This window comes from Amblyraja radiata, chromosome 15 (genome assembly GCF_010909765.2).
Source record: "Amblyraja radiata isolate CabotCenter1 chromosome 15, sAmbRad1.1.pri, whole genome shotgun sequence".
NCBI classification, from domain to species: Eukaryota; Metazoa; Chordata; class Chondrichthyes; order Rajiformes; family Rajidae; genus Amblyraja; species Amblyraja radiata.
This window is the reverse complement of record NC_045970.1, coordinates 58,781,648-58,800,018: the sequence shown is the minus strand read 5'-3', so window position 1 is coordinate 58,800,018 and position 18,371 is coordinate 58,781,648. Positions and strand designations below refer to the sequence as shown.

At 45.0% G+C, this 18,371-nt stretch overlaps 1 protein-coding gene across 1 annotated transcript; it reads left to right on the top strand.

Annotated features, from left to right (window-relative positions):
• Nucleotides 1-11,041: 11,041 nt before the first annotated feature.
• Nucleotides 11,042-13,957, top strand: LOC116981490 (probable G-protein coupled receptor 139). The gene is made up of 2 exons (XM_033034539.1): nucleotides 11,042-11,159; nucleotides 13,053-13,957. The coding sequence occupies exons 1-2, from the start codon at nucleotides 11,042-11,044 to the stop codon at nucleotides 13,955-13,957; spliced, it is 1,023 nt and encodes a 340-aa protein (XP_032890430.1).
• Nucleotides 13,958-18,371: the final 4,414 nt, after the last annotated feature.

The window sequence follows — 18,371 nt, the reverse complement described above, 5'->3', positions numbered from 1 at the left end:
CTGCTCTGGGCCACGGACGTTGCAAATTTTCTATTTGTGCAAATCACAGCGAATAACTATGTCAACGCATCTAATTCCAATGACCCGAAGTTCATCTTTCAAGAAGGCGGATATATGTTGCAGTTTCTCAGTTCCTGCACCAACACATTTATCTATGCGGGAACTCAGACTAAATTCAGACAGCAGCTGAAGACAACTATTCAATGTCCTTTCAACATAATTAGACAACGTTTCAATTAATATTCAAGACAAATACAATTGTACGAAGGGTCCATAAAGGAAATAATATTTTCAGTCTACATTAGAATTAAAAAATGGTCGGGTCAATTGCGCTTCATGGTTTGTAGTATTATTGTCACATTATTGGAAGTAACTGTTGACACTTTGTGGAAACAGATAAAAGTTTATATCTTAGCGGAAGGAAATTGTAAAATAATATGCCGTCAACTCGACTTTCCATGTTTATAGTTTCGACAAATATGAGCGTTGTTGGTCAGAGGAGCATTTACTCAACACCTTTATATGGCTTTGACGCAACGAGTTTCTGATACATTTCAAAGTATAACGCAGAGTGAAAACTGGTGTGTGTGTGTGTGTGTGTGTGTGTGTGTGTGTATGTGTGTGTGTGTGTGTGTGTGTGTGTGTGTGTGTGTGTTTGTGTGTGTGTGTGTGTGTGTGTGTGTGTGTGTGTGTGTGTGTGTGTGTGTGTGTGTGTGTGTGTGTGTGTGTGTGTGTGTGTGTGTGTGTGTGTGTGTGTGTGGAAATCGACAAAACGGTACTTTGGCCGCGATCGTCGTCTCTTTATTTATTAACCAAAAATAATTTAAACATCTATTTACAAAAATACAAATAAAAATAAACCCACCACTATAACACAAAGTAAACAAACATTCCTAAATATTAAATAGCCATTTCCCCACCCTTATTGAGGATACATTCTACGCCCCGCGGTGCCCAGCGATCCCGTTGATGATGTTCTTTCCTGGATTGTCTTGATGACGTCAGCAGAAGCCGTCAGCCGTGTAATTGAGATAGAACTCTAGTGAAGTGCGTTTGCTGCCGTCCTGAGATCGCGATTGGTCTTATCCTTGAACTTTATTCCTGGCACAATGTGCTGATCAAAATACATTATCCATCTCACGATCTCCCTGCTTCCTGTCGTACTTACTTCCACTCTTCATGCAGGCGGGTTTCGAAATATACAAGAGTCCGTGGGAGACTGTAGAGATATTTACATAGATCAGCAACGGAGTCCATGTCAATGCAAAAACATTTCCGAGTCGTACAAGGTACAGTTCCACATCGAAATATCAAGATGTTGAACATTGGGAACAACAGCGCTCGCACAAATTCACATGTTGAAAACAAGCCCATTCTCCCTGCTTTTTGGCACACTTTATTCCAAGCGAATAAGTACCCTTTCTATAATGAGCCGAGTCGAACACATATCAAGATACCACACATGTTTATTAAATCTACTTACAGCATGGATCTGTAGGACATTAAATTTCCAAGGAACTACTCATACTAACTAGCATACGCAAGCACTTGATAATATCAAGCACATACTAGGCGGAGTCGCTACTAACAAGCACTATAAATGGCTAGTAGGAAATAACCAATCTACATCTTTCCTTTAGAAACAAAAGAAGCACCAGTGGCTAAGCAATATAGGTGGACTATTTATAACACATCCGGTTGTACTTCCCCTTTTCCCAAATTGACGCCATTTAGATAGTAATCTGCCTTCCTGTTTTTGTTGCCAAAGTGGATAACCTCACCCTTTTTCGCATTATATTTAATCTGCCATGCATCTGCCCACTCCCCCAACCTGTCCAAGTCACCCTGCATTCTCATAGCCTCCTCCTCACAGTTCTCACTGCCATCCAGCGTCTTGTCATCTGCAAACTTGCTAATGCTACTTTGAATCCATTCATCCAAATCATTGATGTATATTGTAAATAGTTGCGGTCCTAGCACCGAGCCTTGCGCTATCACACTAGTCACTGCCTGCCATTCTGAAAGGGATACGTTAATCCCTACTCTGTGTTACCTGTCTGCCAACCACATCTCTATCCATGTCAGCACTTTACTCCGAATACCATGTGCCCTAATTTCCCCCACTAATCACCTAAAGTCATCGAATTTCGTGCAGGCGTAAACCACTGCGAACAATTCTTTTTCGATCTGGGCGTAACGTTGTTCAGTGTCAGTTAGTGTACGAGAGACGTATGGAACGGGCTTGAAATCGCCATCGGTAGCGGTCTGCAGGCAAGCAGCGCCAAGTCCGTACTGGGACGCATCGTAGGTGAGCGTTACTGGTAACTCCAAAGCAAAGTAGGCGAGAGTAGGTGCGCTGGCCGGCTTCAACTTGAGAGCGTCAAACGCTCTTTGGTGCTGCGGATACCAGGACCATGCAACGATCTTGTGTGTCTGTTCTTGCAGGGGGGCAGATATGTCGCTGAGGTTGGGAATACATTTCCCCAGATAGTTGACCATTCCAAGGAACCTTTGTAGGCTCACGACGTCAGCAGGAACCGGAATATCTTTGATAGCTGCAGTTTTTGATGGGTCTTGGCTGAGACCATCACGTGTGAAGACATGCCCGACGTAAGTAACTTATCGAACTCGAAACTTGCACTTCAGGGGATTGAGTTTGAGCTGAATGACTTTGGCACGGTCAAGTACTTTCTTCAGATTGGCGTGATGTTCAGCCAAATCGCGTCCGTAAACGAGAATGTCATCAACAATGATGGCGCATGGGTACTCAGCAAACAATTGTTCCAACGTGCGCTGGAACACTTCGCTGGCGGAGTTGATGCCAAAGGGCATTCTCAGAAATTTGTATCGACCAAAGGGGGTGCTGAACGTAGTGATATTAGGCGAGTCTCGGTCCAACGAGCTTTTGGAATCTAGAACGGAGAATACTGATGCGTTGCCTATCTGAGCAGCAACCTCTTCTACTGTTCGCATAGGGTAGTGCGGGCGTTTGATGGCAGTGTTAAGATCTCTGGGGTTTATGCAGATACGGATCTCTTCCTTGTTTTTCTTTGTCGCGACTACTATGGTGGAAACCCAGTGAGATGGGTCAGTGACTTCAGCAATAACACCCATGGAGACCATCAGCTTGAATTCATTTCACACTCTGTCACGCATGCCATGTGGAACACGATGTGGTACTCGAACCAAAGGAGTGACTTTGGGGTCGACAACGATGTTGTATTTGATAGATAACTTGTCAAGCTCGTCGGTAAACAGTTCTTTGCATTGCGAAAGTACCTTTTGAGTGGGCCCGTCAGCGAGAAAGAGTTGATGGCCGGCGCGGCCAAAGTATACCAGGCCCAGATCGTGACAGGCATTGATACCAAGTAAAGTCTCTGAATCCCCCTTAACAATATAAAACTTTACGGTATGGGTATGCTCGTCTATGGTGCATTTTAAATAGCTTGTCCAAGTGGGTGTAGAACATCTCCCTCGTAAGGCCGAAGCGTGGCGGAGGCTTTTCAATAATTTCCGTAATACGATTTAAAAAAAAACTCTGTTAATGAGATGACGTTGCATTTTGCGCCAGTATCAACCATCCCGTTCAAAAGACTATTATTCACAAACATGGTTACCTCAGGGTCGAGTTGCTCGTTGGACGAAGGGAAGAGAGTGTGGATGGCAGAACTGGTATCTGTACTTTCTGAGTGCGGAGCGGAAGATGGCAAGTCAGGCTCTTGGAAGTCATTATCAACAATGTTGAAGCAGGTGCAGGCTCGTCCTTGAAGCTGCTGGATTCACACGGTAACGGCAGCACCGAGCGAAGTGGTTTAATTTCTAGCAGAATTTGCAGGCTTTGTCATAAGCAACACGGATCTGACGACCCGTCGCATGGAAATAATTGCAATTTTGACACAGAAAGCACATAATACGCGGAGTAACTACTAGGAAGAATTATAACTGGCTAGTAGGAAATAACCAATCTACACTTTTCTTCCTATTTCTCCAAAATGTCACCGTTTTGTTTAAGAGCGCTCGCTGGCGAACGCTCATGGGGATCACAGAGGGTGGGTTTTTGTTCGAGCCTGCAGCATTTCTGCAACAGTGTGCGTCTCATGGCGCAGATGTACAGGACGGAATCAGACATCACGGGGTCGCGTATCATGAACTCGGTCATCTTCGCAGTTTTATTGAACGTAGCAGAGAAGCGATCGGTCACGCCCTGGTTCCTTAATACATTATTTCCCACAACCTGAAGCAGGTAGTGTGGAGAGTGAGCTGGGCGCTGTTTGTACCAGTAAACATATGGCGTTATATCACTGGTTTTCAGAGTACAGCTTAGTGTGACATTCCTTCCCTCTTCGAACGTCATTTCTGCTTCGGATTGTTCCACTGTATTTTGATGGGTCGAATCTAAGAGAAAATATTGAAAATGGCACAATTAGCATAATTGCGAGAAGCAGCATAGGCATTAACCTTCCACTATCAACAATTAAGTTACAACATTCATTGCAAGATAGCATTTTATACGGGCAAGAAATTTCTTACTGAGAAGCCACATGATAATGAACAGCGGGAGGACGTGTCCGACAATAGTAGGTATACATCTGTAACTGCTCATCATTTGAAACACTCTGTCCAAACCAACACTCTGTAAATCCAACCAAGACCAACCAGCGACCGGCTGCAGCTGTCTCCCAAAGACAAAGGCACGACATGTTCGCAGAGCGACAGAACCAAAGGCGAGAGATGGGCGGGGCAATCATAAGATTACATCGATTGGATACTGCGTGAAAGGCGGAACGTGCGGTTGCAGGGCGGAGATGGGTATAGCGAAATACCCATGGCGGGCCAACAGAGGGCGAGAATGCCTTATAATCCACACTTGCCTTTCATCCGCACACAGCTGAAGGAAATGACCCGATGTAAGTCGTTTCAATGGGGATTTCTGAGAAAAGACATCTGAAATTCGTTTCCATACCGAATTTATAATCGGTAATTTCACCGATTTGATTTGTCCGTGATCATGATCTCACACTGATACTCTCGAATGCGCCAGCAGACAGCGTCAGTTCCTATGATCGAGGGAGAACCATGTTTAGTTTAATTTAGTTTAGTTTGGTTTAGTGTAGTTTAGTTTAGAGATACAGCGTTTAGAGATACTTTAGTTAGGAGTTATATGCCCTTAGATCCACCGAGTCTGCATTGAACAGCGATCCACACATATTAGGGACAATTTTACAATCATGCCAAGGCAATTAACCTACCAATCTGTACATCTTTAGAGTGTGGGAGGAAACTATAGCTCTCAGAGAAAACACACGCAGGCACGGAGAACGTACAAACTTCGTGCAACAGTGTACATAGCCAGGATAGAACCCGGGTGTATAGCAGCAACTCAACCGCTGCGCAGGCACGCGTCCAACCCACTGTTAATCACTGTTCTTGTGTGGTCACAATTGATCGTATCTTCCAAATTTATTCGTGGAGCACACAGTACAATATCTTTCTAAACATTGCTTCTTCGCTGCCGTACTTCCTTTCAGTGCTTCAGTCAGACGGGTTTTTAAAATACAGAAGTCCGTGCTTTTCAGTAAATAAATTTAATAAATATGACCGAGCGATACCAGGTCGATGCGAGTGGAATTATGAGACGGTTAGATTTTTGAAAAAATCTGAATATCTCTGTGTTGGTCAACAGACTAAACTGTTCGGACTTATTCACATCCGAAAACAACCCGACTTTCCCGATTGTTTGTTGCAGTTCACCTCCAGGTGAATAAGGGGGCAGCACAATAGCGCAGCGGTAGAGCTGCTGCCTTGGAGCTCCAGGTTCGATCCTGACCACGGATACCGTCTGCACGGGGTTTGTACTATATCCCTGTGATTGCGTGGGTTTTCACCGGGTGCTCTGCTTACCTCCCACACACAAGGTACAGGGTTGTAGAATGTTTAAGAAGGAACTGCAGATGCTGGAAAATCAAAGGTACACAAAAATGCTGGAGAAACTTAGCGGGTGCAGGAGCATCTATGGAGCGAAGGAAATAGGCAACGTTTCGGCCCGTAACGTTGCCTATTTCCTTCGCTCCATAGATGCTGCTGCATCCGCTGAGTTTCTCCGGCATTTTTGTGTACCACCGGGTTGGAGATTAATTGGCTTCGTTAAACATTGTAAATTGGTATGGTATGGTCTTTACTTGGCACGTGTGCCGACGTACAGTGAAATTCATTTTCATATGCCGTTCAATACACGTATCAATATACATGAGCACTTAGATACATATCAGAGAACCATCTCAGATATAGTCCAAGTGTAAACAGTCGTATAAGGAGCGCCATTGTTCAGTTCCAATAGTTGTAATTGTCCCTGGTGTGCAGAATAGTGCTACTGTGTGGGATGATCGTTGGTCCGCGGGTAATCGGTGTTCTTAAGGATCCATTTCCGCGTAGTATCTCTAAGGTCTAAAATCTAATGCTATCTTTTATTGAGGCAGCCCTTTCTGTTTTATGACTAAGTGCGCCCTCTAGCGATCGATTATGATAAACACCGAAGGTGGGATTTTGTTCGAACCCGCGGCACATTTGCACCAGTGTGTATCGCATGGCACAGATGTACAGGGCGGAATCGGAGAACACGCCGTCACGTATCACGAACTCGCCCGTCTTTGTAGTTTTATTGAATGTAGCAGAGTATCGATCTGTGATGCCCTTCGCCCTGTATACCTTATTTACTATAACCTGAATCAGGTACTGCGGAGAATGTCCAAGGCACTGCTTGTACCAGTAAACAAATGGGAGGGAATCGCTGGTTTTCAGCAGGCACTTGAGTGTTACATCCGTTCCCTCTGCAAACGTGGTTTCTGCTTCGGTCTGTTCCACCGCATTTTGATGGCTCCAGTCTAAGAGAAAATAGAAATTGCCAGAATCACAATGATTGAAGCGGCAGCTGCATTATCTTTACATCGGCATAAATCAGATGACAACATTCGTGGGAAGACAGGATTTTTACTGGGTGAAAATCCTTACTGAGAAGAGACATGAGAACAAAGATCGGGAGGTGGTGTTCACACATAATGGGCACGATTCTGTAAGTAAACAGTCTTTGAAACACACTGTCGGATCAAATATGCTAACTGTAGAACCAGCTAACTCAACCAGCTCCGACCGGCTGCAGCCAGCTCGCAAACATGAATGGAAGCAATGCTGCCAATGCGAATGAATCAAACGCGAAGTGGGCGGGGCGGTCACAACTTGAAACGGATTGGAGAAGGGACACCCTACTGAGCTGCGCGGGCCTATGACTCATAATAATGACATAGCTATTGAGTTGTGAAACTAAATACACTAGTTTAAATCGAAGGTAGACACAAAATACTGGAATAACTCAGCGGGACAGGCAGCATCTCTGGAGAGAAGGAATGGGATTTGCTGTCTCGCAGCACCAGAGACTCATGTATATGAAGGGGGCATTGCACTGCTACCAGCGTCTGCCTGCAGTCTGTCCGTTTTTTCGCATCATATTTTTAAATTGTAGTTTGTCTAAACGGTTTCTTTTGGGCATTCTTTAGTTTTTCCATGTGGGGGAGGGGGCAGGGTAAGGGGGAAACCGTTTCCGAGTGCTTCCTGGCGAGGACGCGACTGTTTCTCTGTGTAGCGGCCCCGCCCCCCCCCCCCCCTCCACCCCCTCCTCGCGGCCTACCACTGGATCGGAGCGGCCTTTCCTACCGGAAACCAAGGGCCGCCAGAATGAAGCTCCGCCCGGCGCGATCTAGGGACGTCGGGAGCCGCGGACCTCGGTGGGAAGCGGCCGAATCGGAGGTCCAAGCCGCTGAGATAGGTCTCCCGTTCCGATGCCGGTGTTCCATCATTCCGGCGAGTGGGCCTGAGCGGCGGGCTGCCCATAGCGGCGACCGCGGAGGGCACCGGAGGCCCTGACCACGGGTGAAAATCAGGACCATCAGAGGAAGATGACTGGCTTTGGTGCCTTCCCTCACAGTGGGAAACTTTTCGATTCTGCTGTGTGAGAATGTTTTCTGTTAGACTCTATTGTGTGTTGTGTTCTTTATTTTACTGTATGGCAATATGCAAAAACAAATTTCAGACCTCGGTCTGACAATTAAGTGCAATGGTATCGTATCGTACGTTACAGCCTGATATCAGGCGCTGGCTGTGTGGAGTTTGCACATTCTACCTGTAACCACGTGGGTTTCCTTCGGGTTATCCGGTTTCTTCCCACATCCCAAAGACGTACCGGTTTGTAGGTTCATTGGCATCTGTACATTGCTCAATATGCGCTGGAGTGGACACCAAAGTAGAAAGGAATGGAACCAGTGTGAACGTGCGTTCGGTGATCGGCATGGACTCGGTGGGCCGAAGTACCCGTTTCCTTGCTGTATCTTCCAATCAATCAATCGCACTGAATCCGCAGTCTGATTCGATAATTTATAGACATACCCTTAATGATACCAAAGAGCGAACGTGGCAATATCAATTGATGATATATAAGTTATTGTTAGCTGGTACGCGGAGCGCTGTCGTAAATGGTAATGCACAGCAATAAAATGTGTGAGGATAAGGCCTAAGATCAGGTGAATAGACAAGGGATATTGTTCAACAGTCACTCAAATAGGATCCATTATAACGCGTAAATGGCATTTTTAAAACATTCGGGGTGAGAATACGTCCGTTATACGATACTGCAGGTCACGACATTGCCTAACTTTCTACAATAGCTCACAATCAGGGCGTGCGAAGAACTCAGCGGGCCACAACACAAGCGCGGAAGCAAAACATGTATTGCGCTAGAGTTATTGAGTCACAGAATGAAACAGCGAGGAAAGAGGCCCTTCGGGCCTTCTTGCCCACAAAGACCAGCAAGTCCCAACATGTCCCAGCTGCACGAGTACCACCTGCCCGCATTTGGTTTATATCCCAATCCAAATCTGTCCTGTCCGTATACCAGTCTAACTGTTTCTTAAACATTCGCATTATCCCAGCCTCAACTACCTTCTGTGACAATGAAACAGGTTCAAGGACCTGGCTAGTAGAAATGAAAATAGGCACATTCGTCCGTTAAGTTATAAATCAGTTTTATTTGGAAGAGAGAGAACAAAAACCGTCTTACAGCAGCGCACCTCTCTCTCTATCTGCTTCCGTCCGCGGCGCTGATCGCAGCCCAACCCGTCGGTGAACCCTTCTGGTCAAGAACTACCTTATAGCTTACCGGCGCCTGACTTTATACAGGCCGAGATCATAGAAACATAGAAACATAGAAAATAGGTGCAGGAGTAGGCCATTCGGCCCTTCGAGCCTGCACCGCCATTCAATATGATCATGGCTGATCATCCAATTCAGTATCCCATACCTGCCTTATCTCCATACCACCTGATCCCTTTAGCCACAAGGGGCACATCTAACTCCCTCTTAAATATAGCCAATGAACTGGCCTCAACTACCTTCTACGGCAGAGAATTCCAGAGAGAACCAGACGTTGAAATAACTGCCGGAAGGTCCTGGCCGATAGCGCTGCTCCAAAATTTAAATTACAACCAATGACAGGGGACTACATCCGAGCAAGCTCCCCCTTTGGAAACAAATCGCTATCAGCCGCAGACTTGGCGCGCCAAGGTAATACACACTGCTCTACAGACTTGGCGAGCCAAGGTAATACACACTGCTCTACAGACTTGGCGCGCCAAGGTAACACACACTGCGCTACAGACTTGGCGTGCAACGTTTTAAACCGAGCGCTCTCAGCTTAGCGCTCGAGGCTTTAAACAAAACGCATAAACATATGTCCTCTGTTCCTCGATTCACCTAATCTGGGCAAGAGACTCTATGCATCTACCCGATCTAATCGTCGCATGGTTTGATACACCTCGAAAAGATCACCCTCGTCCTGCTGCACTCCAAGGAAATAGTTCCAGCCTACTCAACACGCCCCTATAAATTCCGATTAAAGATAGTGCAGTGGTCTCCTACTAAGCAGGTGGCAATTCATAACCGTAGTCCAGCTGACAGAATTGTTCAGTTGCCTAATAACAGCTGGGATGAATCTGTCCCTGAATCTGGAGGTATTCGTTTTCAAACGGCTGTACTTCGTGCGTGATCAAAGTGGGGAGAAAATGGAATTGACCGGGGTGAGATAGGTCCTTGATTGTGTCCTTGGTCCTTGCCGGCGCATCCCGAAGTGTAGATGGGGTCAATGGAAGAGCGGCTGATTTAAATGATGGCCTGCTCGGTTGGAGCTGCTCGCAAACCAGGCTGCGATGCACCTCGATAAGATGCTTTCTGCGGCGCAGCCCTCTGGGTTATTTATCAATGTTTTCTTTCCACATAACATAATGCAAAATAACCAATCCCTGAGAATCCCTTTTCAGCCGCGTTCTGCCTAACCACTCCAACAGGTTGTCAATCATTTTATTAGGCCTACGTCTATCCTTGGCAAAACCACACATCCGCCACGTTTTCTGTAAGTCTATAAATTGTGTTTCCGTCCTCTAAGTCTAACAAAACCGGTAATTTCTACATGGATCTCCGTATATCCGCAGTCTGAAGAAGGGTTTCGGCCCGAAACGTCACCTATTTCCTTCGCTCCATAGATGCTGCTGCACCCACTGAGTTTCTCCAGAATTTTTGTGTCCCTTCGATCTTCCAGCATCTGCAGTTCCTTCTTGAAAACAACAACTATTATGTCCCTTTGCCAAAATGTCATACACCCCGGTTTCCAAATCTCAATTCCGAATCTCAATGTCTTCAGTTTTGCTCCTCATGAAATATATTTTGTCAATCTCCTTCGACGGTGTTCTATTTCGCAATCAGTTAAGAGACACGAACCTTAATCTCTTATCTCACAAGGGACAATATTTCTACCTTGTCCAAAACGAGATTTCTATCACAAATGAGAGCCGTGTCACGTTTTTAATCATGCTGCTGGATTAAGTAACACGTGCGTGAAACGACTTAATTTGTTTATTCAGAAAATGTCAATTAACAATTCTGATGATGCAAGTTACCTACAGCCGTTGAGATTGGTGCCGGGTATAAATAGAAGTACATCATGAGTATTTCAGTAGTTATTGGTTATCAGCACGCCTTTCCAAAGAAAATGCACGCGCCTGGAAATGCACCAATCTTTGCCGTTTATTACACTACTCTTGCAGCGTTTGGCTTGCCAGGTAAATCTTCCGAGTAAACGCATAGCGGAAACCGAAGTTAAACCGTGTTACATCCAGTTCAGGTCCCTCGTTAGAACGGTAAGAATGGCTAAGGGGATCAGGGGGTATGGAGAGAAGGCAGGTACGGGATACTGAGTTGGATGATCAGCAATGATCACATTCAATGGCGGTGCAGGCTCGAAGGGCCGAATGGCCTACTCCTGCAACTATTTTCTATGTTCCTATGTTTTTCTAAGTTTATTTTTTTGTCACGTACAGTTAAAAGCTTTGTTAATTTGAACGTTTATTTTCCTTTCACCTGTCTTACTTTGTAATCGACGCCCAGATTCCCCAGTCTTTGCTCGCTTTGACATTTAATGGGTACAATCTAGTATCTCAATGCGGAGAAGGCATTCAATTATACTATTCAGTTTTCAGATTGACATTCGTTCGATTCGTTCTGCAGGTAACAAAGGCAGGCATTGCAACATGCATTTATTTGAATGGCAAAACGTTGCCTATTTCCTTCGCTCCATAGATGCTGCTGCACCCGCTGAGTTTCTACAGCTTTTTTTGTGTACCGCCAGCGTATGCAGTCTTCGTGCTGTAAACGAGTTTTCTGTATCAGACCTCGCATGTCCGTGAAGGGAGGAACTGCAGATGCTGGTTTAAACCAAAGACTGGCACACAAGGCTGGAGTAAGTAAGCCGGTCAGACAACATCTGTGGAGAAAGGGAATATGTGACGCTTCCGTTCGAGACCCTTCTTCACATTTTTTAAATAATTCAGTTTGTATTTTTTTTGATAAATAAAATTGAAGCCGGTCCGCTTCTTTGCGTCCAGAATCCGATGGGGTCATTATATACCAAACGGGATAATTCTCTCAGGCAAAGGCAACCTCTCCCCACATCGAAAGGAAAGTAACTTAATCCGTATCTGTATTTGAGTTTAGTGCATTGTCACGTTTACCGAGATGCAGGGGAAACATTTACTGGTATTGATATATTATAGGTATATGTATATTATTGCCGTGTATGGAGATACAGTGGAAGAATTTGTGATGCAATGATATGCAGGCAACTCATATCGTTCAAGTGTACAATAAATAGTTAGTGCTCAGGAAAACAAAATAGCAGAGTGCAGAATATAGTGTTGCATAGACAGAGAAAGTGCAAATAGAAAAGTGTCAGGATGACAATGGAGATCGCTTCAATGTTCGGTGCTGTTTGCAAGATCCCGGGGGTTGCAGGTGGTTGCCGGAGGTTGCAGGTAGTGGAAGCAGGTAGACTGACAAAAACTCCGAAAACCTCCGGGAATCGCACGGAAACATTGGATGGGGCGCAAAGTCTACAGATGTTTCTTTTCAGGTTTCCTAAGTGGGCATAGGTTTTAAACTTGTGCCTCGATAGGTCATGGCAAATTTAGGCAACTATTAGGTAGGTCTATTATCACCACAGAATGTTATTCATGTTTGTCATTGGTTACCTGAGTCAGGTTCCACTGTTTGCTTTGGAATGTATGCATTTTCCTAATTTATTATTATTTACATGTTTTCTCCATTTCTTCCGATCTAAACCATAAACATATAAAACCAAATAATACTAAGTTAAGCTATGTGGTAACGTTTCCATTCGGTGTGGTCATTTTAACTGATAAACGGGTCAGGCAGCGTCTATGAAGGACGTGGAGGGGCGAACGTTTCGTGTCAGGACTCTTCTACCATCTGATTGTCGGGGGAAGAGGAAGCTGAAAAAGAGATGTGGGGGGGGGGGGGGCCACACCGCCTCGCGAGTATTATTTTCAACCACAGCTAATTTCACCAGGACCGCATTTCGTTTCTACGTTCCGATAAAAACTGGCGACGCGGCCGGAATTATGATGAATAACTCAATCGTATTTCTGTTTGTTTCACAGCCAATATGGTGACGATCGTGATTCTCTCCCAGGGAAGATGCGGCCTTTCCAAATGCATTACTCGCTATCTGGTGTTCATGGCGGTGACGGATCTCCTGGTCATTGTCGCAGCCGTGATATTGACCCGGTTGCGGCCAATTTATTTCCCGCTTAGTTTCTTGGCAACAAATCCCGCCTGCAGTGTCGTTATTGCAGTCAGCTGGGCTTGCAAAGACACTTCCGTCTGGTTAACTGTCGCGTTCACCTTCGATCGGTTCATCGCCATTTGCTGCCAGCGACTGAAACACGGTTATTGTACGGAGAAAACGGCGGCTGCAGTTATTGGAGTAATCTGCGTGCTTGTGTGTTTCAAAAACATACCGCTCTACTTTGTTTATGAGCCCGTGTATATTATCGATAAGGTGCCCTGGTATTGCAGCATAAAAGAAATCTATTATACTTCAACTTCCTGGCGAGTTTATGACTGGCTGCATCGTATATTAAACCCATGTCTCCCTTTCCTTCTGATTTTGCTACTTAACGCTCTGACAGTCAGACACATCTTGGCGGCCAGTGGAGCCCGCAAGAGGCTCCGGGCCCAGAGCAATGGAGACAACCAGAGAGACCCAGAGATGGAGAGCAGGAGGAAGTCCATCATTTTACTCTTCGCCATCTCGGGTAGTTTCCTGTTGCTGCGCCTGACGTTCGTTGTCAACTTCCTGTTTGTGCAGTTTTCGAGCAACAACTATGCCAACAGTTCCAATTCCACTGACCCGAGGTTTATTCTTCAAGAAAGCGGATATATGCTAGAGCTTCTCAGTTCCTGCACCAACTCGTGCATTTATGCGGGGACGCAGACCAAATTCAGAGAGCAGTTGAAATATGCGGTTACATATCCCTTCAACCTGATTAAGAAAATCAAGTAAGGGACAAGACAATCAATGCCCGCCCCTACATCTCATGGTAATTGTAAACATAAAAAATCAAACGTTTACTTCCTTGTAACCGTATGCAGGCTCTTCATTCATAGAAACATAGAAAATACGTGCAGGAGTAGGCCATTCAGCCCTTCGAGTCTGCACAACCATTCAATATGATCATGGCTGATCATCCAACTCAGTATCCTGTACCTGCCTTCTCTCCATACCCCCTGATCCCTTTACCCACAACTCCCTCTTAAATATAGCCAATGAACCTCAACTACCTACTGTGGCAGAGAATTCCAGAGATTCAACACTCTCTGTGTGAAAAAATATTTTTCCCATCTCGGTCCTAAAAGATTTCCCCCTTATCCTTAAACGGTGACCCCTTGTTCTGGACTTCATATATGATTGTCCGCTTTAGGTTAATCTGTGCTAACTGCAGTAAGCCTATGGATGATATAGCCTTGTGGCAATAATGCCGGGTACGAAATAAGCGTTAGACGCTGACAGTACACAATTCCAAAATAAAGTCGTCCTCGATTTCAGATTTGTCTGTGTGTTATTTGAGTATTATTCGTAAGAAACCATCTGTTGTCCATTGATAAGTTCCCTGAATTGACAGGTTCCCTGACTCAGGGGGAAACTAAAATTCCGCCGAATTGCTCGCGCTTGAGTTGCGTATTAAGATAAACGTAGCAAGCCAGTAGGTTTCCCCTTCTGTAGGTTTCCATCAGTCTGAAGAAGGGTTTCGGCCCGAAACGTCGCCTATTTCCTTCGCTCCATAGATGCTGCTGCACCCGCTGAGTTTCCCCAGCAATTTTGTGTACCTTCGATATTCCAGCATCTGCAGTTCCCTTTTGAACACAGTAGGTTTCCCCGTTGGGAGGTTCATTCGTCCAGGCTATGCTGGCATGGATCCGATGAACAGCATAGAGCCAGCGCTGGACATTGACATCCGCGCTACCGCAAAGGCTCGCGTCAGGCAGGAACCCAGCATTAAATATAAGGCATTGATAATTTGGTTTGTAGAACGGGCTGGATGCATTCCACATCCTCTTCACTAGCGTGACTGGGTTATGCAGATTTATGCTCGACGACACTAAAATGTTAACAGCCTCTTTTTAAAATAATGTCCAACGGTGTTGTGAAATAATGAACACCAAAGTAACTAATTTTCATCACGTCGCTCTGTTGACAAGTGTATGGTGTTAATACCGAAATATTTGTGAATACAGTACACTGTCAGGACGTTGATAGAATCGTATTTCCAAAAATAAACTGAACTCAGACTGAAACTCAATGGTAAACGCGACCGAGACTCGAATCCTGGGCAGGTAGCGGTATCAATGCAAGTGTCCTAACCTCCCCTGCCCCTCAAACCCCGTAGGCATGGCAAAAAGGACTGGAAACTGATTTGGTCCGAGGGACTTTAAAAACCTAAGCAAACTCGAGGCGAAATGGGTAATAAGACAATTAATTTCCGGCACAACGGTTAATTTTGTATTTAGCTGCGTGATTAGGTAAATAACTAATTATATACTTTAATTTCAGGCCATCCAAGTAAGATGTATCATATTTGTTTTCGAATGCTTCAGTCTATAATAACTGAAAATTTCAATCAGTTCTCTTAATTTTTAAGAAAGTCATTGGCTTGTATGTCAATTGACAGTCCTCGATCACAGATTCTGTGTTAAGTCAATGGAAAAGCAATAGGGAACAAGATGCTAATTTCCTAGTATGAAAATGACCTCGACTTTTTTAATACTGGAGATATGAAAGTGGATTGGGTATCAAATTAAAGTTATTTTTAAGCTTTATATGATGGGATAAATTATGGGCTTGATGTTTGAGAACTGAAAATGTTGTAACATCCTACAGATAGTCAGTCATTCGCCATCACTCAGTAAAATAGTCGTAACCGTCCTCTTTGTTTCCCCTCTGCACATAACTACATTGTAGGTGTAATTAAGCCTAAGTCAGGATATTATAGCGATGTCTAACAATTTTAATGTTTTAGTTTTTATCTGGCTGTACTTTTGTAGGTGGGATTTGATACGTTGGAAGGGTGTGTCTATTTCTAGAAGAGACTGGAGCAGACTCATAGATTAGGAGTCAGTTGGGTCTCGGAAGGATGGTGAGAATACAGTTTGTTTAGGTTTTTAAAGTCCCTCGGACCAAATCAGTTTCCAGTCCTTTTTACCACACACACATGCCATGCTCACCACACGCACAAGTGAATGAGACGACATACTTTTATAGGAAGAAATTTCATATGATTTATGTGACATGAATAGAACAGCGATTAAGAACGGAAAGTGACGGATTATTTATTTGCTATGTACTACTTCAATAAAAGTCTAATTAATCAAGAAACAACGTATGGAAGATTCGTTTTTACTATCTTAAGTGTGTCGTGAGTGCGTAAAGTATACCTCCCAACCATTGCCGAGGAGTAATGGCTATCGAAGTTTGAGAATTTCGTAAAACTGCCATTATATGCATTATTGTCCATCTCATGTGTTTACTCTTGCACAATAATATCCCGCGAGTAGCATGGTTAAAACATGTTGTAGGCGCAAATGCATCAGAGCCACACCAGCCGGTATAAACCCTTCGGCCCAGTTAGCCCAAGTCGACAAAGATACCCCTTGTAAGATAGTCGCATTTGCCTGTTTCCCCCATATCCTTTCCTGTGCATCCCATTGTCCAAATCCGTTTGACATTTTGTAGTAGTCGCCTCCACGACCTCCTCCCCTGGCAGGTCGGTCCATAAGCCCACCACAATCTGGGTGCAAAAATGCCGCTCAACTTCCTATTAAATCTCACCCTAAAATTATCCCTCCTTGTTTTGATTCCCCTACCCCGTGAAGCTTTGTCCATTCACCCTGTCCCTTCCACTCGTGATTTTGTACACCACGTTTGGATCAACACTCATCCGCCTGCACTGCATCGTGTAAAGTCGCAGCCTGCCCAATCTCTCCCTGTAGCTCATGCCCTCGAGTCCTTGCAACATCCTCGTAAATCTATTCCACTCTCTTTCCATTCGGACATATTCAAGCTGCTCTTTCCCCTGTACTACACTGGTAATATTCTCAAATCAAATATATATATTTTCTCTCCAGAGATGCTGCATGTCCTGGTGGGGTACTCCGGCATTTTGTTTCCACCTTCGATTTAAACCAGCATCTGCAGCATCCTCGTAAATCTATTCCACTCTCTTTCCATTCGCACAGATTCAATCTGCAGTTCTTTACTACACACCAAATCCTTTTAAATGCAGCCTGCATTTTACGGATGTTTGCAATGTTTTCCAAACGCTGCGCGGATAGATATTCAACAAAGCTCTCTGACGTTTCTCCTGGGATCGTAGATCATGTTATTTACATTTCCGTTCCTTTTACTTGAATGATTGAATCGATCAATCGATCAATCAATCAATCGATCAATCGATCAATCGACCAATCGATCAATCGATCAATCGATCAATCGATCAATCGATCAATCAATCAATCAATCAATCAATACTTTGTTGTCATGTGACAAGTCACGGTGAAAAGGTATGCAATAGTCGCCACATAAAGAGACGCCGACAAAGTTACAAAGCATCCACAGCAGGTCCTCCTTTGTTCTCATCCAAAACACCCCCCCGCTTCACGGCGCACACACACACACACACACACACACACACACACACACACACACACACACACACACACACACACACACACACACGCACACACACACACACGCCGGGTCCTCCATTGTCCCCCCCCCCCCCTGCTTCACGGCGGTCCTGCCACGCCGGGACCTCCTTCGTCATCCCCCAAGCAGCATCGTCCACATTCCCACGTGGTCCATCCTCGTGCATGGGCCGGCGCCCTCATCGAACGTCGCACCGACCTCTCGACTGTTGCCACCGGGTCGCCTCCTGACGCCTCCGTGGCGCCGACCCAGGCCCCAGGGACCGGCCGCGGGTTCCGTCGACCCAGGCGGAGCAGGTCAGATTACCATTAAAATGAACCATTTTATCACTTACAATGTTATGGCATACGTGTGGTTACATGTCTCCCGTCCCAGGCCCAGTCATGTGGGCTACGTCTCGACATGTGTTCTGTTGTACACTTCCAGTGTAAGTTGTACATTAGATTATGACTTGGAGGAAATTTATCAGGTTTAAATGCTGAGGTAAATGCGTACGGGTCGATCTCACTTTCTGCAGCAGCAGACGTTGACAGAGTGCATATTACACTGGGTAATGTCTCATAAAATACATATTGTCTCACGCACTCTACACAATCATTTTTCGCGTTATAAAGCGAATAACCACAAATTCTGAAAATAACAAAATCAAACAGAAAATCAGATATAACCAGCAGGTCAATTTATGACTGTTACAAGCAGAGCATAAATTCCTTCA